This window comes from Eptesicus fuscus, chromosome 13 (genome assembly GCF_027574615.1).
Source record: "Eptesicus fuscus isolate TK198812 chromosome 13, DD_ASM_mEF_20220401, whole genome shotgun sequence".
NCBI classification, from domain to species: Eukaryota; Metazoa; Chordata; class Mammalia; order Chiroptera; family Vespertilionidae; genus Eptesicus; species Eptesicus fuscus.
In genome coordinates, this window is record NC_072485.1 from 30,301,401 (window position 1) to 30,326,463 (window position 25,063).

Consider the following 25,063-nt stretch of genomic DNA (forward strand, 5'->3'; position numbering starts at 1 on the left):
CACCTGTGTGCAACAGGAGGGAACTGGACTACTCCAAACCAGAGAACAATCAGGTTAGTTTTGTTTTATGATAACATCTATGCTATATTTATCAGGCCTGAAGGATAATTATTGGGAAGTGGGAAAGTATTTTCCCACACAAATGATGTTGACAATTAAGGTTGCTGGCTTTCTGGGCTGGTCCACAGAGACCCATTTAGTCACAGGATTCCGTCACTAAACAATAGTATTGTCCCAACAGTGGTGTGGAACCTCACTGCCCTTTAGGGCATTGTTTCAAAGGGAAAGTGTTCTCCACAGACCGAGTAGGCTGAGAACTCTCAAGGTCTGCCTTGCAGCAGGGAGGTCTGCAGGTCTGCTCTTTCAGTAGTTTGGAGAGGGGGCCGCGGGGCTGGGCGGGAGTTATTCAGCCTCATCTGGACTTAGTACTGGCAGAGCTGCGTCTCCTAACAGAGGAAAACGCTGAAGGCAGAGTGTAAACACTTCTCTTCCACAGCTTTCTATTACTGCAGTCCCTGGGACACAACAGATATTAAAAATATTTTGAAGAAAATTAAATTGGGCAAACTGCCCGTCTTTGGCAGGCGGTGATCTGAGGCTGCAGCGCAGTGATCAGTGGCAGCTTTGGTGGGAGAGGAGGGGGCGTCAGCAGGGAGGAGGGGAGAGCTCCCCAAGTCGTGGAGTGGCCAGAAAGGGGGCCGGAATGGGCAGGGTCAGCCTCTAATGGAGTTGGAACAAGAGTGTCTGATGAGACAGCAGTTTATAAACAAGAGGGTTCGTAAGATTTTGGGGACTAGTCTAATTTGACATTGGGAGGGTGAGAAATGGAAGTCTTCATTCTTCCAGCATACAGGGTCTTGTCGCTATAACCTGTATTTTTTTACTCATTTGAAGTAATTGCTTGAGTATATTAACTGTTCTAACCTCATTTCTGATGGACTTTCTTTTTCAATTCAGGACGTAGTCCATGAGACTAATTCTGGGTGTTTTTGAAACTTCTACCCAATAAAACACTAACATCAGTCTAAGAGTTGCCATGTATCAGGAGGCTAGCCGTAATAATTTTACATTCTTAGCATTTAAAAGAAACCATACTACCTGGAGCTTGATAACATGAAATAGTAATTCTTTGCTGTAAATAATAATAAAAAAAAATAGATGACTGAATATTCTTTGACTAAAGTTGTAGCTCTCTCTATTGCCATATTTGTACTGAAAAAGCAGAAATAACACCCAAACTCTATTTCAAATTCCGTATAAAATTGTGTGAGCTGTTTTTCTTCTCAAAAGCAGAGTAACCCAGCACAAGGGAGGATGTGAAACCTCATCGTTACCCTTTGCGATTCAGATGATCAGATAACAGCTATTAACCATTCATGTGTGGACACAGACCAAGGAGCTGGGAGTGTGTGTAAGTCTCATAACAGTGGGAGACTTTGGCAGTGGGAGCTTGGGAGACTGTGACCTTGTGCCTTCGGACTGCTGGCTGCTCAGGTGCCCAGTGTAATGTGGTCACTTCTCACACGCTGCCTGCCTGGCCGAAGCCTGCTTTGCATTTCCTCCTTCCTCTGTTGTGTCTAGCTCAGCGTCGGCTGCCTCCTCCACAGCTTTTTGGGAGTTGGCTGTCTGCTCTTCACATGCGTCTGGTGTCATACCGCTTTACTGGGCTGATCCTCCCCTGTGGAGGGGGCCTCCTTTCAGCCCCACCTGGAGAAAGCTGAGCAGCCCCAGCCACGGAGTGTTTCTTCTGGCGCAGTGCGTCACAGAGCCGTCCCGCCCCCCTGCATCACGGCGCTGGAGGGCTATCTGAAGCATATTGGCTTGGTGTCACACACATGGGTTCAAATCTCATTTCCACCACTTACTGAGCTTGTGAGTTTGGTTAAGACAATGAGCTGCTCCGGGCGTCTCTTTCCTCATCCTTAACCTGGCACAGTGATACCTAACCCAGAGGAACTTGTAAGGGCTGGATGCGAGAAGGTGCAGAAAAGCAGGTGCTGGGATTGTGAGTTCTCTTGGAGGTCATTGAGGGACTCTCAGGTTACAGATGAGGAAACTGACATTCAAAGAAGGAATGTTACTTTTCTGTAAGTGGACCTGAAACCTCGTCTTTAAACTCACAAAGGACTTTTATGGCTCCCTGTCCTGTACACCTGGGAGGACAAAAGTCAAAATGATCTGTGACTCTAACATCTAATGACTGGTAGTAACCCACACTTTCTCTATTCCTGGGCCTATCGCAGCTTTCCTTTCCTTTTATTGTGGGAAGGAGCCATGTCCTGAGTAACCGGTCACTGTGTTTCCTGTACCAATATCCTGATATCTCCTTCCAGCTAAAGTTCCGGGCGGCGGCTCGAGGTGCTTCTCCTCCTGCCCCCGGGCTCAGTGTGGCTGCTGAATGAGGCAGGTGGGACAGCGACCAAGGACGGTTTGTGCTGGGTCTGAGCGATGACCCACGAGGAGTCATGAACAAAGGTCGTTGGTCATCTCTGAGTAGGTCAGTGATCACACCTGCTCTCTTCAGAGCCTGGGCTGGAGAATACTGCAAAATTGGCCTGTGGGAAGCAAGGAGAGAATGGGACAAGACACAGAGCATAGCGGAGGTGCCCTGAGAGGGAGTCACAGACGGAGAGGTAAATGTAGGGAGGAGCCATCCTACGGCCACCACTGATCCAATGGCCTTCTCTTTCCATCTTCAGTCCTCCCTTCCTCACTATAGTGTTATGTCCAACAAACATGATCACGGGACATCTAGCAACCTGATTTTCGTCTCTTCCCTTTAAAATTCATGCTAGGCGGCTAGTACCTCTGTCTTAGTAAGATACATGGCAAATCCTGTAACTTTTCTGGTTCCTTTGTGAAAATAAGAGGTCCTTCAAGCACTAATCAATATGTCCAGTTGTGTTTTTTAAAATAATAATCAAACTTTCAATTGCATTCAGAGTTATGGCTATTCCCTCCTTAGCTTGGACCTTCTACCATTTCCTCTGACTTGAACTCTGTAGCTCCTCCCCCAGGGCTGTAGGGGAGCATGGCGAGGGGCAGGAGAGCTCTCACTGGACTGATACCACCTCAAGGCAATGAAAATTTTTAGCTGAAACAAATCATCCAAATGTCTAATTAAGACAATGGTTGATGGACAGGTAATGGTGTGGTAAAGGAATGGGGGGGGGGGGGAAGTGGTGGGAAGGGGCCAATGGGAAAAAGAAAGGGGACATCTGTGATACTTTCAACAATAAAGATAAATTTTAAAAAAGATAATGAGTTTAGTTTATATGAGAAAATCACTCTTTCTGCTTTAAAAATATAAAGAAATGCTGGATAAAATTTTAAAACATTTTAAACATGCTAGAAAAATAACTATTTTAGAAGTATGGCACTGGTGCACAAATACATAGACAAATCAATGGAACAGAATAGAAAGTATAGAAGGATCTCCAAATACACATGGGAAGTTAAAAATACGATGAAGTTGGCATCTCAGATCAGTAGGGTAAAAATGGATTACTTGATAAATGATGTTGGGACAACTGGAAAACATCTGGCAAAAAGTAAAATTGGTTTCCTACCTCACACACATAAAACACAAGTCAAAGATTTAAATATAAAACTACAAAATTTTCTCATAGACACCTCACAAATAAAAGGCTAATGACAAATGGGAAACATATTTGTACCTTATATCACTGTTAAAGAGCTAATTTCCTTAAAAATGGAAAATGTTTCACTACACAATAGAAAAGTGGACAAAGGGTGTGAACTGGTTGACATCCTTTGAACTGGTTGACACTGGTATATGAAAAAAAATTCATATACTTCTTGAACTTATGAAAAGATATTCACTAAAGCTCATAATAAGAGAAATGTAAATGAAAGCTATAGTGAGATGTAGTTTTCTATTTTTTAGAAACATATATTTTTAATTGATTTCAGTGAGGAAGGGAGAGGGAAAGAGACATAGAAACATCAATGATGAGAGAGAATCATTGAATGGATGCCTTCTGCATGCCCCACACTGGGGATTGAACCTGAAACCTGGGCATGTGCCCTGACTGGGAATCGAACTGTGGCCTCTTGGTTCGTAGGTCAACACTCAACCACTGAGCCACACCAGCTGGGCCAGTTTTCTACTTTTAAGGCTGACAATGAAAAGTTGGATAATATTCCCCATTATTGAAAATGTGGGGAAACTTAGTACAACTTCTATGGAGGGCCAGGCCTCTCAAAATAAAAATAAATGGGCCAGCCATTTCTCACATAAATGAGAAATTACATGAATACAAGGATATTGATCACAGTGAAATGAGATATGTACAAGGATATTCATTGCAGCATTATTTGTAATGTATAAAAGCAGGAAACAACCCAAATCCATGTCAGTAGGGAACTGGTTAAAAAATTATAGTACAACAAGACAGAATAGCCATTGAGAGAATGAGGAGGTACTAATATGTACTGATCTATAATGATGTCCACATTGTTGCGTGAAAAGTCACACTCGTAGCATGCTGTTTAAGTATATATAATATTTACGAAAGGCTACGTTAAGAAACTGGTCACTGGTTCTATCTAGAGAGAGGACTGAGTGGCGGGGGAAACAGACAGGAGGAGGAGGTCACACTCTCTGTACCTTTCTTTTGGGAGGAGAACCTTTTGAAAAAGTGTAATTCCAAGCCCAGACTCATCTGGGGCCACATTTATACCACCTGAGGCCCTGAGCTGGGAAACTTACATGAAAATTAGTCTAGAAGCAGAGTGTCTGGACAGGCCCTCAGCAGAGGGTGATGGGAACGACCTCACGTGAACCCTCTACCATGCTGGGCACCATCTCCAGCTGGGCTCAGAACTGCCATCCACCCACAGCATTCTCTCAGGCCAGCTTTGTCTCACTTGTTCTTTCCTGTGACTTTCCTGTCTCGGGGTCTCCGGTGTCCCTGTCAGCCACTCTGCTAGTTGCAGTGACAGACAGGTGGCCTCATGTTCCCCAGAGCTAGTCCCGGTGCGTCCTCACGCCTAATGTCCTCCTGCTCCGTACTCTCTCCACTTCTGTGTCGTGTTTGGTCTCCAGTGTTTTCTGACTACAATTAGCATTTACTTGAGGTTGCTTTAGTTTTACCTCAGGTGAATTTCCTTTCCAACATAACCCGATCCCAGCACCCTCCTGCCTCACTGAACGTACCCCTGCCCCTTGCGTGGGAGCACAGACGCCACCCACTGAACCAAACTTCTTCCTTGAAGTCGGTTGCTGGCAGAGTTTCTCCGCCCACCTCCCCCCTTTTACTTCCCCTCCTCAGTTCCTTAGGTGGTCCTGGGACAGTTTCTCTGTTTCCTCCTCCACCTCTGCCCTGGGCTCAAGCTGCTGGTGCCGACCCAGTGGAGAGGAACAGATGGTTCAGGGAGTACCTTTTTTCCCCCCATCAAATGTCTGCCCTCTAAAGTGTTTTTACTGAACTTGAACTGGTTTTATTGCAACTGACCTGACATTTTCTCCGCATTCTCTTTCACTTTATTGATGTCATTTTGTAAGGAGATAATGAGTTTAGCATGTTGTTCACTCCCTACATTCTTGTACTCTTCCCAATATTCCTTCTCACTGAGTTTCTCAAGAAATAGTTTCTCAGCATTACTTATTTGCAAGCGCATATCTGTTGAAAGAAAATCAAAATGCCATGTCATTTCTGCTGTCCTTGTCACCATTATATGTTGCCATCTGATTTGATGAATCTGATATTAAAATTCTGTTATCTCATAAATCCTATTTTATATATAGGAACTCTAAAATATTCAAACTATTGTTTAACTATCCCTCATGATTCAAAATCTAAAATTAAAATTTCAATTCTAAAGTAGATGTTTGCTTTGGGGCTATGATTGAAAGCTATAATAGACAATTAAGCTATATGCCTAGGAACCCACAAGTTTAATTTATTCCTTTGATAGCTTGATAAGGGTCCTATCTTGTACAATATATGATGTCCCACACTTTTTTTATTAGTAAATTGTCATTTTTCTGCCCATGATGCCTCTGGGCAAAGTGATTTCACCCTGTATCATTCCATCGTCCTTGGCAACCATTTCTAAAAGGGAGTTGTTTAGTCTGTCCTCTCGAGTTCACTTGTGTGAAGTGATAGTGTATGATAGTCATAACAACAAGTTTCCCCCACACCCACTTATGAGACTTCAAAGTGAAAGATATGTTCCCCAGTTAAATAGGTACAGACACTGAGCCATCTCAGCTATATAAGTGTTCAGTTGGTCCTGGTACACTTGCTAAGCATGATGTGCCACTCAGTCTTCAGGCTGAATATCATGCTGCTAGATATTTTGGGAAAGGAAGCGTTACAGAGAGGCAGGTGCCATGAAGTAATGGCTACTCGGCTCACAATACACACCCTCTTGTTTGAGAGCTCCTTGCAGGCAGTACCACCCCTCACTCATCTCTGAGAGTTCCTGACGGCAGCGAACCCCCTTACTCGTCTCTGTAAGCCCAGCACTTAGCAAGTGTCTGGCAGGCAGTTGGGGCTCAGTAGATGCTTATGGAATGACAGACACATTCCAGTCAGGCCGGAGGGCTGTTCTTCAGTCCAGAGGTCCAGGAGGACTACAGACATGTCTTCTTCCAAAGATGTAAGATCATAGATTTTAACACCCCTTCATAAATGGCACTTGCTATTGTCATTAAACAGTTAAGCTTCCTATAACCCAGATGGTCAGCGTTTATTTGAGCAGATGATTTCTCGTTCAGCCCTGTGCCACATTTGGCTTTTGGGGGGAGTGCGGGTTGGCATCATGTTGTTCTATTTCCCCAGAACTCCTCTTCACTTGCCTTCTGGTAACACCCTTTTCCTATTCCTTATCAAATACAGTTGTTTGTATGAAAAATGCTACAATAATTAATAAGGGTGTAAGATCAGAGGTGTCTATGGTTTGAGTGCCCGCCTCATAGGGACAACATGAAACAGGGAGAAGACAGAGAGAGCAGAGGGATAAAGGAGGTGGGGAGGGCAAGGGAAGAAGAGAGAGGAGGAGAGGTTGGGAGGAGAGAGGGAGATTTTTTTAAATAAGAGCTGAGATCTGAGAGCATGTGAGACTCTGGGTCACCTGCCTTTTCTGCTTGGTTATCTGAAAAAGAATGACTATCTTCTTTATGCTTAAGCAAGTTTGGGTTAGATTTTTATCCTGGTAACTAAAAGAGTCCTAAACTAAAAGTTGGAAGGAAGGTGTTACATCAGTACTTCTCAAGCCTCACTGTGTGTAGGAATCTCCTAGGATCTTGTCAAAATGCAGGTTCCGATCCAGTAGGTCTGGACGGGTCTGAGGTTCTGCATGGAAACAAGCTGAAGGTATGGCTGCTGCTCCACAAACCAATCCAGCGGCCAGTGACCACCTGTACGCAACAGACACACCTGCTCCCTCCCTTCCCCTTTCTTCCTCGGCTTCCGTGGGCTGCTTTCTTCCTTGGACGGCATGCACGCCCAGTCCTCCTCCGCTGTGCTCAGGCACCCAGCTTGGCCCCAGACTTGCATGACATACACGCCTGGCACTCAGCCAAACCCTAAGCAGGCACACCTCAAGCAACTGGGCCCATTCCCATGTGGAGGCCGCTCAGTGAGCACATCGGAGGAGCTGTTTTGGTCTCACTCCCATCTCAAGGGACTTACAAAAGGATTCCTTCCAAACATAAGCAACACTTTCCTGGAGAGGAGCCCTGCACCATGCCCACCTACCACCTCATGACATCACTCTTGCCCAGAAAGAACTTTGTTAGGAGGAGGTTGATGGGAACAGTTTTGGAGACCCCGAAGAATGAGGTTTGCTGGTTAATGTTTGCTTTTGGTAACGATTTCGTTCAAACCAACAAATTATCTTTGAATGCATGCCTGCTCTGTGCCAAGTGCTTGGGTGAGGAGGCTCTCTGAAATACACGGGGGAATGCAGGACATTCTAGTCCCAGCTTCTAGTACTGCTTCCTGATAGCACTCAAGTCTCTTTCCATGCTTTCCAGCTTCTTAGCAGAGGTGGTGTTGAAAGGTCCTGGCTAAAGTAGTTTTAGAAATCCTAGCAGCAAGCTTGGGATAAAGGAATAGGAATTAAAAAAAAAAAAAATACAAGTGTCAAAACTGTGTGTGTAACTTACCCCCAGGATCATGCTATTTCCTAAGCCCATGGCAAGAGTATGTCCTGGGTCCTTCAGAGTCTGCACCTGTCCTCAGCACTGCCTCTTTTCCAACTCGAATCCCTCTTTGCCCATCTAAATGGGGGTGAGGTGGGGCTTAGCTCGGTAGAGATATTGGTCGGGGAAAGCTTCATGGTTATATTCACCTTATCATTCCCGTCTCTGCACTGAGGCAGAAGCCAATGAGGCCACCAAGCAAGAGATTTCCCAACAGAAAGGACAGACCCCCACTGTGAGGAGTTCAGAGTGGCGTCTGCCAGGATACTGTCCAGTGTGTAAGAGTCAGATGGTTTTCATGTGTCTTTGGTTTTCATCACTGCCCTTCCTCCTCCTCCTCACTTGCTTCCAGTATCTCTGCCCACTCTGTGACTTCCCTCTCCTGTTCCTTTACCTCCATGTGTTTGGAGTTGTGGTGATAATGATATCCTCTGAAATATGGTCACAGCATTTGTAATAAGTTAGGAAACAGAAGTGTTGATACATTCAAGAAATAACTTGATTCAGCTTTATGATACATTTCTGAGTTTGTACATCACCTTTTAAGTTTTGTTCCTGGTCTCTTTCAAACTTCCACTTTTCTTTCATTGCTGTTTCAACATCCTCTCTTGTTACTTTTAATCCTTCTGACTTCTCTTCACTCAGTTCCTTTAGTAGGTTCCGTATGTGCCAAATCTGTTCATCCTTTAAGCGTCCGTTCTGTCATGAAAAACAACAGTAATTAAGTGCATCTGCTGAAGTGTTTACACTGATTTGCCTCAAAATAGAGGCTTGCAAAAGTGAGAAAGAAATATTTAATTAACTAAGTTATATAATAATGTCTTTAAAAGTTTATGGAATATGGGAGACTTAAAATTAACCCCAGTAACCATTGGATAGAAAATAACATTTAGCCCGGCTGGTGTTGCTCAGTTGTTGAGCATTGACCTATGAACCAGGAGGTCACGGTTCCATTCAGTTGCAGCTCAATCCCTGGAGGGGGGCGTGCAGGAGGCAGCTGATCAATAATTCTCTCTCATCACTGATGTTTCTCTCTCTTCCTTCTTCTCCCTTCCTCTCTGAAATCAACAAAAATATATTTTAAAACGTTTGTAGATAGTCTTTTTGGACAAAATCCCCCCTCCTCAAATAACATTTCAGTGTGGAAATTTCAGGGTCCATATAAAGTTAATGTTTTAATAGGGGACACCCCCAGTATTTCGCCATTCATGAGATGCTTTACGGGATAAGTTTAATGATCATTTACTGCTTTCAAACTTTATTTCTGTTTGTCTTAGGTTCTTATAGCTGCATACAGAATCTCTTAGATATTCATTTTAATCTGATTTTTAAAAAACAACACATAATCTTAAACATTAAATTAGTCATTTTAGCAACTAAGATTGTACTTTTCAAATAATATTTACATATTCACACTCTAAAAAATCTTTAAAAAAACAGATACGGAAATTAAAAATAAAGAAACAATGTTTAGGTTAAATAAGAAATTAGAAGATTAATGGGGTTTCAGAACTTTGAAAATTTTAACCTAAGACTCGGCATCCTCATGATCTAAATAACACAATTCAGCCTGGCTGGTGTGGTTCAGTGGTTGAGCATTGACCCATGAACCAAGAGGACACCGGTTTGATTCCTGCTTAGGGCACATGACTGGGTTGCGGGTTCAATCCCCAATAAGAGGCATGCAGGAGGCAGCCAATAGATGATGTTTCTCTCTCGTTGATGTTTCTATCTCTCTATCCTTCTCCCTTCCTCTCTCTCTAAAAATCAATAAAAACATATTTAAATAACAAAATTCAAATGGACTTCCTTTGACATTGCAATTAATATAATAGGAACAGCATTACACTCTTGCCTCACATGTACAAAAAACCCCCACACTTAAATAGATTGTAAATTAACCAATTATAAGCACTAAGTAAGATAATTTCCTAGGGTACATTTCATAACTCAAAAATTTTAAAGCATTTGTGTAAATGTTTAATGACTATAAATAGGCTTTAAATCTTATACTCACTCTATCATGAGACTTCTGGTTCTTTTCTCTAAGACTCTTTATCTGAACCATCAATCGTTCTACTATATTCTCCTTTATTTGCAAGCTGGTAATAAACCAAGATAACATTTGTTACAATTACTTATCTTAAAAAAATAGTGAGACAAAATTACAAAGTTAAAATATTTGAGTTGAAATAAAGTATGAAATAGATTATAAAAACCCATGTAGGGATAAGAACCTTTCTTAAGTGATTTTGGGTTTCTGGGTATATTTTACTCAGTAAAAGATAGAGATAACTTCAGTTTTTTAAATCAATCACCATTTGTATTTCATAGTAGTAATTTTGATGCTTTCTAACTACCTATAAATAATTCAGCTTTCAGAGACCCTAGAAGGGGCACACTGAAAACATGATTTCTAGAATTCTAAAAACCGTTCAGACAAAAATGACAAAACAAAGACTTTATAAGGCATGCCCATCTTCTTGAAATAGAAAGGTAAACTAGGCATACCTACTGGCTCAAGTTCATTAGTATGTCATCTCCTCTATAAATAATAAAAGCTTCTTTCCTGACACATGCATTTTTTTTAACACCCACAAGAATTTGTTGAGCATCTGCTAAGTATGAAAGAGAAAAGTACAGAAAGACTTCGGCCATTTGATGGCTATTTGAAGTGTTAAGTATATCTTGATATCTCTATTACTTAGTAAAACTTATAACTGTAGCCGAAACCGGTTTGGCTCAGTGGATAGAGCGTCGGTCTGCGGACTGGAAGGTCCCAGATTCGATTCTAGTCAAGGGCATGTACGTTGGTTGCGGGCACATCCCCAGGTAGGGGGTGTGCAGGAGGCAGCTGGTCGATGTCTCTCTCTCATCGATGTTTCTAGCTTTCTATCCCTCTCCCTTCCTCTCTGTAAAAATCAATAAAATATATTAAAAAAAAACAACTTATAACTGTAAAGATGAGACCAAAATAAGGCCACAGAAATAGCTCTATATAACCTCCTTACCTCAATTTAAAAAACACACAGAATATAGCAGTTCTGTGGTGTAGTGAACAGAGAGGGGAGTGGTTAATGGATGAAGAACTCTGGTTTTCAGTCTTGTCCCTACCACTTCTTACCATCTGACCGCAGGCAAGTCAGTTCTCTAAGACTCAATTTCCAAGCTGTTAATAGAGGCCAATACCCAGCTCTACATATTTTTATAAGGATTAAAATAAGAAATTATATGTGAATGTTTCTGACACAAAGTACTTAGTAAATTTCAGTTGAATCTGAATCTAACTTCCTCAACCCTTCCTCCAAATGATCATTGATATTTGTGACATTGTATACATAGTAGAGAGGAAAATAAGGTTCCTTCTTTCCAAATGATGAGAAAATGGGACATAAAAACAAAATAAGCAAAGCAAATCCTTTAGTGGCATAAAAGCTCTGTTTAGATACTATGAACCTTGGATTTTAGGCTTGGCCTCCACTAACTGCCTCTTAACCTGTTTAGGCCTTGGCTTGCTCTTCTATAAATAAGAGAATTGAAGGAGATGAACTCCGTAATTCCTTGTCAGTTACAAAATTCTACAATTTAAGTTTATCAGTGTTGCCTTTCATGCAGTCGTACACACTAGTATAATGGAGATTTAATGAGTAGCCTCCATGTGCCCAGCATTGTTTTGGGCTGTATAGAGATAATGACGAACAATGAATGTCCTTATGATACTTGCCTTCAAAGAGCTTACATTTTACTGGACAACAAAGTAATAAATACACCAACATATTATTTACATATTGTGATAAATGCTATGGGGGAAATAACAGGATATGAGAACAATAGTAAATGAAAACACTAATATAGATACGGTCGTCTCCACATAATAGTTTGAAATAAAGCTATTGGTAAGTAGAAGCCATCTTTTACTTCTTACCTAAGCTTAGATGTACAATTTTGAAAGAGTGCCTTTTCTACCTCCCATTTTTTAAGGAGAAAAATAAAAATGTTATCAATGAAAATGATCTGAAAGAGCCTATGCTAATTATTCACATTTCTGCAATTATAACATGGTAATCCTAGTTCTCTGCATGGGTGGAGCAGGGAAATGGATGCCAAGTATGTGGTCTCCATTGGTGTGAGACGGAGGGCCTACCTTGATGGTGACTGAGCATGCAAAGATCAAACTGAAGATTACATTCAGTCCCAACCCCAGATATTGCATGGGACACACGTGTACTAAAAAAATTGTTGTTTACCTGAAATTCAAATTAAATTGAGCATCTGTGTTTTCATTTGCTGCATCTGGCCACCCTCCACTTAAGCCTACCATTCCCCCCTCAGAGACGAGAGGAGCAAACACCCGAGGGCTTTGTCTTGTGTTCCTCCTGCAGTGAGCAGTTCAGGAAGATCCACAGGGGAATTCTGAGATACCCCGAAGGTTTTGGCGGCGTCATCGCCCCTTTACAGATGCTAGTACATGGTAGTCGCAGGTCTAACTTAGCCTAGACTCTCCTTGGAATTCACTTCCATGTTGTCAGGCCCCACAGAGAGATGGATTTGAACTTTAGGACTCCACGCTGTGAGCCACTGTGGGAATTCAAGCTTCACCGTTCTCTATACTTTTTCCTGTTCATATCTCTCTCATCTACTCAGTGCCCTAGTGACCCACATGTCACACTAAATGCTGAAAAAAGTGGGATAATAAATCAGTGAGGTAAGACATATTAAAGGGAATTAAAAGGCTATATAGCACTATTATTCTAAAGCACAATGGTGTGAAATAGTTAGTATACAGTATGTCACCTTTTCTCTTCCCTCCCTGTATTTTTAAAATGTTAGTAATGTGTCCTCTTTCTCCCTCTATGCAATTTGAGAGTTCTGAGAAGGAAAATAAATTTGGATTCCAAAAAATTCTATACTTTTATCTCTTTCTCTTTCTCTCTCTTTTTTGCCCCATAATAATATCTACACATCTATTTCTATATCTACTAGAGGCCCAGTGCATGGATTTGTGCACCGGTGGGGTTCCCTCAGCCTGGCCTGTGTCCTCTTGCAATCGGGGCCCCTTGGGGGATGTAGTAGTGCGTGAAGCGGCAGGCAGCTGGGTAGGAACCTGAGCCCAGGCTGGGCGCTTGGCACCACCACTGCTCGGTAAACTCGCTGAGTGGCGTTCCCACTGTGGGAGTGCAATGACCACCAGGGGGCAGCTCCTGTGTTGAGCATCTGCCCCCTGGTGGTCAGTGCACATCATAGCAACAGGTCGAATGGTCGAAAGATTGCTTAGGGTTTTATATATATAGATATCCGTATTCTTTGTGGAAAACTGGGGAGTGGGGGGAGGCAAATACAAGGAGAAAATAAAAGCCATCATTGCTCAGAGATGGTCACCTTATATGTTTATCATTAACAGTCTCAGCTCTTCACAAACAACCATGGAAGTTCATGACCTTATTGTCTTGAGATATATTAAAAAAAAAGTTTAATTCTTCAGAAAACATTGACTGCCTACTGTGTGCTCTCAGCTTGTTGTTAGGAGCTGAGATTGTGTATGAGGTTGCCGGGGGACCCTGGAAGAATCCTTCCTCAGAGAATGAGGGGACGCCCTGGTGATCTGTCACGTGCCAACACTTCTGTCACCCAGGAACACAGGGAATGATACCGTGTCCCTCGCAGTGAGGCCTTGGCTGTTCCGGGCCATGAGATTATTTATTCAGTTTTTACAAAGGAAAGAGAACAAAAGCATGGGATGTTTGATTTCTATCTTGTACTACATTATGAGAATTTTCCAGTGTTGCCTCTTTGTAAACCTCTGTGACATAGGAGAAAGACTGGCCTCTGGTTGACCCAGAAGAGAGAGAAACAGTTGTGATTGGATGTTGTCACTGTAAATGGGGAGGGGGTGGAGAGGGAGAATCACATTAGAGACCAGGTTGTAGTCACAGAGGCTGACTTTCTGTCCATCTCTCCTAAGACGAGATGAGGAACCTTTGCCGTTAGGTTGAGAAGTGAGTGCTGGTAGTATCTGCTTATTAAAGTTATGTCAAGCAGAAAATAAAAGGAAACCTTGTGAAAGGTCCCTTTCCATGGGTCTTTCTCTCTTAGTCTCCCAAGAAGCAGGTGAAGTTTCCCTGAATTAAAAATAATTCCCTCAAAGAAAGACCTAGTCACCAGTATCATAGGTTCCCCACTTCCCACCTTGTCCCCTCCAACAAATGGCTTGCCATTCCCAAATCCCAAAGGTCCCACAGGGCTCTGCTCACCTGACCCTTGCCAAGGGCATCCGAGTCTGCGCTTGCCCTCTTGCCCTCACCCTGCCTTCTCTCGTTTCCTGGACTGGAATAAGCATTCCTCACCCGTGTCTTTCCCATAAGCCTTCTCTCTACCACTCTGTCTCCATAACACCTGTTCCTCTCCCAGAGATCAGCTTAAACATTGCTTCTTAAAATAAGCTTTCGCTGACCCCTCTGTGGCACCCTACTCTTTTCTTTCATTGCACCTTAATTATGTATTTAAAAAAAAAGAAGAAGAAGCTTGAATTAGTTATTTAATGTCTGTCTCTCATGCTTCATCAGACAGGGACCTGTTCACTGTTGTCACCCAGTACCCAGCATCTGCCTCCTTCTTGGCAAACATTCAAGTATTAGTTCCATGAATGCATGAATGAAGTACATGCTTATTTGGCAAGAGACTGACCTATAATCATTCACTCCCTAAGAATTACACATTAAAACACCCACCCGATGCCAAAGCTGGGGTTCAAAAGCTGTCAAGGGTTTTGAACCCCATTGGTCGGGTAAAACATGAACATAGAGTAGGTGTGACCTCTAGCTTTGTCTCCAGCTCCTGGGAGGGAAACATTAAAAAATATTATTCTTACTAAAAATACTGCCAAATCATTTGTATTTGATCTGTAGCTATTTGGAGAGAATGCAAATTGGAATGTCTGGAAATGAAAAGTTAAATAAAGAAGAAAATTTTTCTCGTTTACTCTTCTATGAATGCATGCTAACTATTCCGTGTTGCATGTTGTGTGTATATGGGAAGGTGACCAATAATACAGAGGAGGGAGGGAGGGAGCTAAAACCATATTGATGAGGGCTGTTCCATAGCTACTGCTTGGGCCATGTGAGAGTCCACGTTTCCCAAACTGTTAACAATAGGCAGTTAGCGCAAGAGTGCAATTCCGCCTCCAATCCCCGGCAGCCCGGCTCCCTGGACAGCTTTTACATGAGTCTTCACGATGGCCATTTACACACGGAAACCGCTGGATTTCACAAGCCACGCTTACTGATAGTCTAGAAGTGCTTCACTGATAGACAGTTTCTCTTCTTTCGGCAGCCCCTCTTGGGTATCCTTTTTACTTGCTTTCGCTGGGGTTTCCATTGTGTTGCTTAGCTAGTAATACCTGTTTCGAAAAGAGATGTGAGAGTAAATAAACTCTTGTCTTTGCCCCTCTACTGGTGTTTACTCAAGATAAGGCACCCAGACTGCTTTTCCAGCTCACATCCACCACAATTCCGGGACGTCCTTAATCCATTGGATTCTTGAATTCTATGTGTAGCCCAGGTACAGGATTAGCCCACCCCAAACTGCGAGACTCACTCCCTTATGTTATCTATCTGTTGCCCTGATCAAGCTTCTTTAAGAGCAATGACTGAGCTTTTTAAATCATTTTATTTCTCCACAGTGTTTGGCAGAATGCACTACATATAGCAGCAGCTCAATCATTGTTACTTTTAAAAAAAATTAAGACAAAAAAGCAAAAGAACAACTTTCTATGAGCACCAAGAAATCTGGATCCAAAGGAATTAGGCCTGGCCAGGGCTGTCATAAAGAGCGAAGAGAAACACACATTAAAGTATTTTTTAAATGGTTAAGAGGTTTATAAATACAAGATGATAATAATAATGCATTCGTATTAACAGTAACTGTTCATCAGCTATTAATTGCTTTTGCATCTAATAATAAAAATTTATCAAAAATAGTATTTTTTAAAAGGGGAAATTAGGCCCACTGTTCAGATAATTTGATAGTAAACAGGAATACTCCAGAGATTTGACATGGGTACTAAAGGACTTCTTTTCAGGTAGTCTTTAACAGATTTTTTTATCTTTTAATTTTCCATTAATCTCTAAAAAACAACTGCCTACCCTTCAGTCAGTGTATTAGTAGTTGGGTCTCGTAGAAAGAACATAACCTTTGTAATTTGTTAGAATGTCTGGGAACGCCATGAGTCTGGGGTGATGTCATTCTTGTGCATCCCTGTATTTCACCCCCAGCGTGACAGATGCACAACAAATCCTTGTCGAGTGAAGAAATACGTAAGATGGATGAATGACACAGGCAGACATGTTTTAATACTAGACCCACCACTTACTACTGTGCAACCTTGAGTAGGTTACTTAACCTTTTCGAGCTTCAAATTCATTATCTATAAAGTGAGAACAAAAATCTTCTTCTGAAAGCTGTTGTAAGGATTAAATAGGCTACTATTTAAAAGGCACCTAGCAGTGTCTGACGTATAGAAAGAACTCAATATTATGCCCCCTTACCTTACAGCCCCCGACCGTGCTTCGTCAAAGGCACAGCAGGATGGCTGCCTGCTGCCAAGCATGATGATGTGTGGGAAGGCTCACCTTTGTGGTTTGCTATTGTCAACAGCCATCATGGATTTGGATCACTGAATTGGCAATCTACACGGATTATTCACACCCACAGTGGAAAACTCTTTGAAATGAGAACACACCTTTTCTCTGGAGACATGCTGCTCGCACACCCAGGCCCCCAGCGAGGCCTGGTCTTTGTGTCTGAGACTTTTCTAGCCAGGTGTGTGCGTCTCTACATTCTAACCGATTTGGGTATACGTCAACTCAAATGTACTGCAATACTTTCCAACTGAAAGTCACACAGGTGACACAACAAAGATTGAATGCGTTGAGAAAGGGCAGTAGATTAACTCAGATATGAAAGTATGAGAATAATTCCATGAGCTACAAACTAAAACGTGTCATTATACCATCACAGTTCACAGAAATTTGCCAGCTGAGAAAAAAAAAATCACTTTCTTTTGTTTCAGATACAGAGTTGAATTTTTCATATTATTTTCTATTTTAGGATTAGAATTTTTAACTTGACAGTTGCACAAAAAGATAGCATGCTGACAAGTGTTTCATTTCACAGTAGCTTACAATTTCACAGTGATTTTTACTATAAAATATTTCATTTACAAGTTAAAACAAATGTCAACATTAACCTCTAATTTTCTTTCCGAGTCATATGGAAGAGATCAAAGTGTTATGGTTCCCACCTGCAGCACCCATCTGGTGCTGGAGGAAAAAATGACCTCATCTCGCAAAATTACCTCAGTTACCTGGCTCTAATGTTTTCAACTCTCTGACTAATGTATAATTAGTTACCTAACTGCAGCCTGTGGCAAAGGATTTTAATAAAATATGAGTGAAAATGTGGATCCATTAGGCCCAAATAATTTATGCACAAACTATATTAAGATCCATTGTTTCACACCCTTTCCAGAAAATTAGCCAATTGGATTGCCTGCTCTACAGTTGCACTAGAGGCTCAGTGCATGACATTTGTGCACTGGGGTGGGGGGGGTCCCTCAGCCCGGCCTGTGCCCTCTCACAGTTGGACATCCTGTGAGGGGACCTTAGTGCTGAGGTGGGAGAGACTCCTGCCATCAATGCTGCGCTTGCCAGCCAGCCATGAGCCCGGCTTCTGGCTGAGTGGCGCTCCCCCTGTGGGAGCGCACTGACCACCAGGGGACAGCTCCTGCACTGAGTGTCTGCCCCCTGGTGGTCAGTGTGCGTCATAGCGACCAGTCATTCTGGCATTTGGTTGATTTGCATATTAGCCTTTTATTATATAGGATTGCAATGAGTTAATGACATCACCTCAACATGCACTTTTGCATTTGATGATGTTCTACAAACAATGAGAATTTTCATAAATATTTAAAAGGATTTACAATTCCTGACCACCCAGATGATTTCTATCTCGGTGAAGGGTGAGAATCCTAGAAAAACATTCACAAAGTAATGTAATCATCTTCCAGGAAGGTTTCACTTAGAATATTTCCTGACAAATGAAGACCTGATCTGTTTGTTGGTAACTACAAACATTTATTCAGTGCCTGCTCGGTTCATAACACTTTACCTGGCTTTTGGTTATAAAATATAAAAGAGGCAAGATCTCTGCTTAGATTGACAGGAAGAAAGAAGCATATCCCAGCAGAACTTTTAAAAAGTAATGAACAGCTTTAAAAGACTTCAGCAAAATTGTGCAGGTACTGAATGATATGGAGACCTTCACTCACAGTGTGACCTTTGGGGCCATCTGGGCTTCCTCTGTTTGGGCATTCCATAACATGCCGTGGAGTGAGGGCAGGTGAGGAGACTGGGTTTGAAAGACTCAGATCTCCAGCCTTTTTATTTATTTATTTTTATTTTTATTTATTTATTTATTTATTTTTATTTTATTTTTTTTAATGAATCTTTATTGTTCAGATTACAATTGTTTCTCCTTTTTCCCCACATATCTCCCCACCACCCAGTTCCTACCCCCCCTCTGCCCTTACCTCCCCCCCCCGCTGTCCTTATCCATAGGTGTATGATTTTTGTCCAGTCTCTTCCCATACTCCCCACACAGACACCCCTTTCCCCCTGAGAATTATCAATCCACTCCCATTCTATGCCTGATTCTATTAAGTTCACCAGTTTATTCTGTTCCTCAGATTTTTAATTCACTTGACTTTTAGATCCACTTGTTGATAGATATGTATTTGTTGTTCATAACTTTTATCTTTCTTCTTCTTTTTCCTCTTTTTAAAGAATACCTTTCAGCATTTCATATCATGCTGGTTTGGTGGTGATGAACTCCTTTAGCTTTTTCTTATCTGTGAAGCTCTTTATCTGCCCTTCAATTCTGAATGATAACTTTGCTGGGTAGAGTAGTCTTGGTTGTAGGTTCCTGCTATTCATCACTTTGAATATTTCTTGCCACTCCCATCTGGCCTGCATGGTTTCTGTTGAGAAATTAGCTGATAATCGTATGGGAGCTCCCTTGTAGGTAACTAACTGTTTTTCTCTTGCTGCTTGTAAGATTCTCTCTTTGTCTTTTGCTCTTGGCATTTTAATTATGATGTGTCTTGGTGTGGTCCTCTTTGGATTCCTTTTGTTTGGGGTTCTGTGCGCTTCCTGGACTTGTAAGTCTATTTCTTTCATCAGGTGGGGGAAGTTTTCGTTCATTATTTCTTCAAATAGGTTTTCAGCATCTTGCTCTCTCTCTTCTTCTGGTACCCCCATAATTCTGATGTTGGTTCGCTTGAAGTTGTCCCAGAGGCTTCTTACACTATCTTCAACTTTCTGAATTCTCTTCTCTTCATGCTTCTCTGGAGGAGTGTCCTTGGCCTCTTTGTATTCCAAATCTTTGAGTTGATTCTTGCAATCCTCTAGTCTGCTTTTGGGTCTCTGTATAATATTTTTTATCTCAGTCAGTGTATGTTTAATTTCTAGTTGGTCCTCATTGAATTTATCGGCCTTTTCCATGAAATTCTTGAAAAACCTTATAACCGTGGTTTTGAACTCTATGTCCAGTCGCTTGTTCTCCTCCATTTCTTTGGTTTGTGATCTGTTTCCTTGCCTTCTCATATTCTCTGCTTCCCTAAGTTGGTAGGGTAGTTTTGTGTACTAGGTGTCCTATTGGTTCAACGGGTCAGCCTCCCAGTTACTTGAGGTGGACACTCTTGGTGTACCCTTGTGTACTGTGTGTCCCCCAGCAGGAGCTACAGCAAGGGCTAGTTTTCTCCTCCTTTGCTTGGGCGGTTTTGGAGCAGTCTGACTGGAGCTGCAGTTAATTTGGTTGAGCTGCCCCAGAACAGGCCATTTATATGCAAAAGCCGCTGAGTGGAGCCTGGGTGGGTTTGTAGAATGTGCGGGGCGGGGTCTCAGGGCTGGGCGGGGTCTCAGGGCGTCACTAGGCTGGGGCGTGGCCAACGGCGATGGCTGCCGTCAGCTGTCTCTGCCTTTCCACTTTTCCAAGTCCCTGCGCCCTGCGCTCCAGCGCAGTAAACAATGATTGCTGGGCGCACCTCTGCAAAAAAGTCACTCTCACTTTCCGACCCAATGGCCGAGAGTCCAGCTTCTCCCCGTAGGTGTCTGGGTCCCCCGAGTGTCCCCAGAAACTGGATTTCAGAGTGATCGGGAGCTTGTCTCCCTGCGGGTTGAAGAAAAGCCGTGCACCCAGCCGCCCGCCGCCGGCCCGATTCGCGTGCCTCCGTACCTCAGCTTTTCAGCGATTGTGCTTCTTTCTCTTCTTAGTTGTAAATCTTCCACTCAGCCAGCTTTCCCGTGGTTCTGGGTGGTAGACGTTTTTGTCTTTTAGTTGTGTTTTTGAAATTGTTGTGTGAGGCAGCAGATTAGTTGTTTAACTATGCCGCCATCTTGGTACCTCCTCTCTCCAGCCTTTTTAGAGTCTACTCCATAATCACTTTTTGTCAGAAAATGTTTCATAAAATATTCCTCAAATGCTTCTCAGTGAAAAGCAAGAAGTCTGTTTTAGTAAAAATGGACATACAGTAGCCATCTTCGTCAATGTAATTCTGTAATGCTTTACAGACTGCAAAATAACCTCCCAAATGAGCAAGTCCTTTCCTGTGCAGTCTCAGGATCCTGGCGCAATATCTAGAAAGCTCCTGAAGACTTTTATCACCACTTTGAGGAGCCATGAATAGCCAGAAGCCTCCTGATGATTCGTGCCATAATTTTGTGGAGGCTGGGAGGGATGGAAGTTCTGCCCTAATACTTTGCTGGACATTTGGAATGGATCCTGATGTTTGTTAGCTAATCGGTATATATAAAAGGCTAATATGCAGAGTGTCTACCTCGGGAGTTCGACTGGGAGAATGGGAGTTTGATCGCTCACTATGACGTGCGCTGACCACCAGGGGTGGTGCGGAACATGGCAGGTAATCAGCAGCCTGGTGGGCACTGAGGGAGCAAGAGAAGGAGGAAGCTGGGAGGCGGGAAGGCATGTGAGAGGGTGTACTTGATCTGCCCTGATCGCCAGCCAGGCCTAGGGGCCTACCCATGCACGAATTTCATGCACGGGCCTCTAGTGTTTTAGAAATGTAGATTAAAATGAAAGATATTTTCTTAGTAGCAATGACAAAAGTTCTAAATAAGATCCCATTAGTGGTTGAGAGCATGATTTAGTTAAAAGATCTCTATATGGCTGTTAGAAGTCTTAAAGTCTAATCCTGGCTTTGCCATTAACTAGCTATAACTTGTGTTAAGTCTTACTACTACTATTGATGTGAAACTTCCAAAGGTCTTTGTTAAAGAGCAATCTAAAGATGTATCTCATTATAGTGTTAATTGTGCTATATATTTGAAAATATTCATGGCATTCATCTTCAACAAAAGATAACTCCTTCAATACTGAATAGCAACTAACTACTTCAACAAACCCTTATCTTTGAGAGTTCAAAGATATTGGCACCTAGGCTGGCATCTCCCCCGGGCACAAACTAGATATTCAATAAATGTCTGAATTGTAAATAATGTATGCTCATTTTCTTTATCCAATAGCCCTATTTATGTGCTCCTAATATTGTATATACCCTAAATTTGGAAAGCAAAATCACTTTTAAACTCAAATTCTCACTTACGCTAGGACACATTTTTAATACAATTTTTAAATATTTTAGAATTATCTCCAGCCGGCCAAGGGGGAGGGACCACAGAAAGTTGGCTGGCTGCGGGAGGGACCGCGGGAGGTTGAGTGTCTGCCCCCTCGTGGTCAGTGTGTGTCATAGCTACCGGCCTGTTGTCCAGTCTTAAGCGTAGCTTAGGCTTTTATATATATAGATTCTTAGCTTAAAAATTTGTCTCTCTTTTGATCCCGAGTTGCTAATAACAAATAGTTTTAAATGCAGTATGTTACACTAACTTTTCTAGCAACCAGAACTACCTCCTCACCCAACTCCTGTTCTCCTTCAGTTTTAGAAATCTCAAACAAAGAAAAGAAACATAACCACAAAGATTGTTGTGAGGACAGTGGAAATACACGCGGTACTTTTATAGTTGGATGGAGGAGGAAAACAAGGAGGTTTCTATTTTCAAACAGCAGTGGTGAATGTAAAACGGATCTACTCAGGTTGGGTATGGGGGTGGCAGACAGGAAACCCAGGAGCAATCAATTAGCCCACACACTAATAAACATCCAGTCACTATTTTTCTCCTCTGCCTTCACAGAACTCTTTTTTTTTTTTTCCTCCCTTCGATGGGACATCTCCCATCTCCCAACCATTTCAACTCCCTTGGCCCAGCAGAGAATTATGGGGAAACAAATCTAACAAGTAAAGAATAATTTAAAAAAGAAAACAAAATCTATGGATCGGGAGGGTGAGGGTGAAAGGCCATCAACATCACACCTAACAGTGTGTCTGTGTCTGCTGAGTAGGATGCAAGGATGTGCGAGGTCCTCCCTCGGAAGGCATTCGCCAGGCTGGGAATTCGGTGAGGAGAGCAGGAGGAAAAGCCAGACTCGGGCTCGCCCCAGCTCCTCCTCCAGGGAGCACGCCGCTAAGCCTCTCCGACCCTCCGTTTCTCTTCCTTCTTTCCAGCCTCCACCCGCAGGGACTAAGGAAGCTCAGATGCTTTGGGGAAACTGTCCAGCCCTCAAGCCCCATAGCAGTGGAAGGCGTTACTAGTTTGCTGAGCATCTGCTGTGCTCGGGACTGTGAGGTTACACACCTGGAGGACCCTCAGATCCTGCCCTCTGGGCGCAGAAGGTCTGGAATGGCAAGTAAGCAGCGCTCTGCAAGGCAGAAAAAGAGACGAGTTAATGTTCTGGTCAGATCCAGAGGTCTCCCTCGCTCGCTGTTTCCTCGGCGAAGAGGCGGGGTGTGCTCCTAAGAACTCCTCCAGGGGCTCCCCAAGGCCCAGGATCCGCTCCCCACGGAGGACGTCAGGCCCATTTTAGGGAAAGCAACCCCCAGGGCCGGTGGGGGCGGGGCGGAGATGCTCGTAATGTCTTAATGGTCGGGATACGGAAGGAGATGGGCGCCCAGCGAGTCTCCCCACCTGCCCTCACGGCTTCCAGGTGCGGAATCACAGCTGCGGGCGGGGAAGTAGCACTCGGATGGGGCCCGGACCTGGCCCGCCGTTGCAGCCACCACCGCCTCCGCGCCCTCCGTTTCCAAGGCGACGGGCGCGCTGAGGCCTCGCCACCCAACTACCGAGCGCAGCCGCGAGCCGCGGGCCGGGCGCGCCCCCTGGTGGCCGCACGGGGAAGAGTCCGGGCCGAGGGCCGCCCCGCCCCGCCCCGCCCCGCTCGCCTCCCTCCCCCCGGGAGTGTCACCCCGCCGATCCCACAAAACGCTCCCGCCCCTCCTTGCCTCCCTCTAGTGGCCGCCCGGAGAGTGGTGCGTTGTGTAGAGACGGGGCGTCCAGCCCCTTCCGTCTGCTTCTGCCTTTGGTTTTCTAGCAGCTCGGAGGCGGGGAAGGGGTGCCTGCGCCCGCCTCGCCCACGCTGCCCCTCCACCGCAAGCTTTCCTCCCGTCTGCTTGTGTTTTGTGGAAGAGTTCTTTTGGGTTCGGCCCCAAATAGAATTGCCAACCCCTGGACTCACTGTTTACACGGAAGCTTCCAGCTCTGAAAGTCCTTGACTGCCCACTTTCCTCTTTACTTTCTTCCTCCTAAACCTCAAGAAAACCAGTACAGGTTCCGTCTTTCCCCTTTCCACCGGGTGCAGCTTTCTCTTAATTCGAGAGGGGGAAATTGCACACACTTCGAACCTCTCCAGTCCCCCCCATCCTCCCTCCTTCTGAATTCATTCTCTCTGCCTGGGAGCACCTACCTCCACTAGCGACACCCCCTAATAGGTCCCGATCCTTTTGTCCTGGGGAGACAGAAGGGAGGGGCTCCCCGGGCCTCCACTCTCTTCAGAGTCACCTGTTTGGCATTCTTGAATTTGATTTCGTTTTTGTTTTTTAATTTTTTTATTAAGGTATTACATGTGTACATATCTTACCATTGTCCCCCACCCCACCCCACTCACATACATGCCCTCACCCCCCAGTGTTTGGCGTCCATTGGTTATGCTTATATGCATGCATACAAGTCCTTCCGTTGATCTCTTATCTCCCCCACCTCTCCCTAACCTTCCCCCTGTATTTGACAGTCTGTTTGATGCTTTACTGCCTCTGTATCTATCTTTTTGTTCATCAGTTTATAATGTTCTTTATTATCCATAAATGAGTGAGATCATGTGGTATTTTTCTTTCATTGACTGGCTTATTTCACTTAGCTTCAGAGTCAGCTGTTTGGCATTCTTGAATTTGATTTTTAAAAATAGATGATCGAATGTCTTAGGATGGATGCTGTGCTATATTAGTCACATATTAAGAACTTCTTCAAGGAAGGGAACTGAAGCCGTTCGTACAATGTTAATCAGCATTACATTAAGGGAGTTTTTCTCCTCGGTGAAAAGTCATCCAAAACATTAACCAGTTTGAGATGATGTATGTGTCCCACCTCATTGGAACCTCCCTTCATTGTACCAGTGTTACGTATTTGTTAAGTGCCAATAATTTGCTGTGATCTGCGTATCCGGGAAAGTTTCTGTTTGTTTGTTAGTTATCTTCTGGAGAATAACAACAATAGGTGGGGTTATGGGGTAAAATTATTCAATAGATGCAGGAGGAGAAAAAAAACACATCATCCCCAAATTTTAAAGCATGGAGATTTTGTTATGGTTGTAAAATGAAAAACACAGTTGTGTGATTCTTCAGCCCTTTGAATTCATTCCCAAATATTTCCTATAAATCTTGGGCCTGCTTCTTTTACAAGAGCCTGGGCCTATGGTCAAAAATGTCCTTTT

At 43.3% G+C, this 25,063-nt stretch overlaps 1 protein-coding gene across 1 annotated transcript in view; it reads right to left on the reverse strand.

Annotated features, from left to right (window-relative positions):
* The window catches only part of CCDC83 (coiled-coil domain containing 83), a 43,798-nt gene extending 20,439 nt beyond the window's left edge, over window positions 1-23,359 (reverse strand). Inside the window, exons 1-6 of the mRNA XM_008153632.3 lie at window positions 23,266-23,359; window positions 22,936-22,999; window positions 15,453-15,569; window positions 10,191-10,275; window positions 8,713-8,872; window positions 5,478-5,645 (exon numbers count right to left, since the gene is read on the reverse strand). Coding sequence (XP_008151854.1) covers window positions 5,478-5,645; window positions 8,713-8,872; window positions 10,191-10,275; window positions 15,453-15,547 — 508 coding nt within the window. The 5' untranslated portion in view covers window positions 15,548-15,569; window positions 22,936-22,999; window positions 23,266-23,359. The remainder of the gene's footprint in view (window positions 1-5,477; window positions 5,646-8,712; window positions 8,873-10,190; window positions 10,276-15,452; window positions 15,570-22,935; window positions 23,000-23,265) is intronic.
* Between the last annotated feature and the right edge of the window lie 1,704 nt (window positions 23,360-25,063).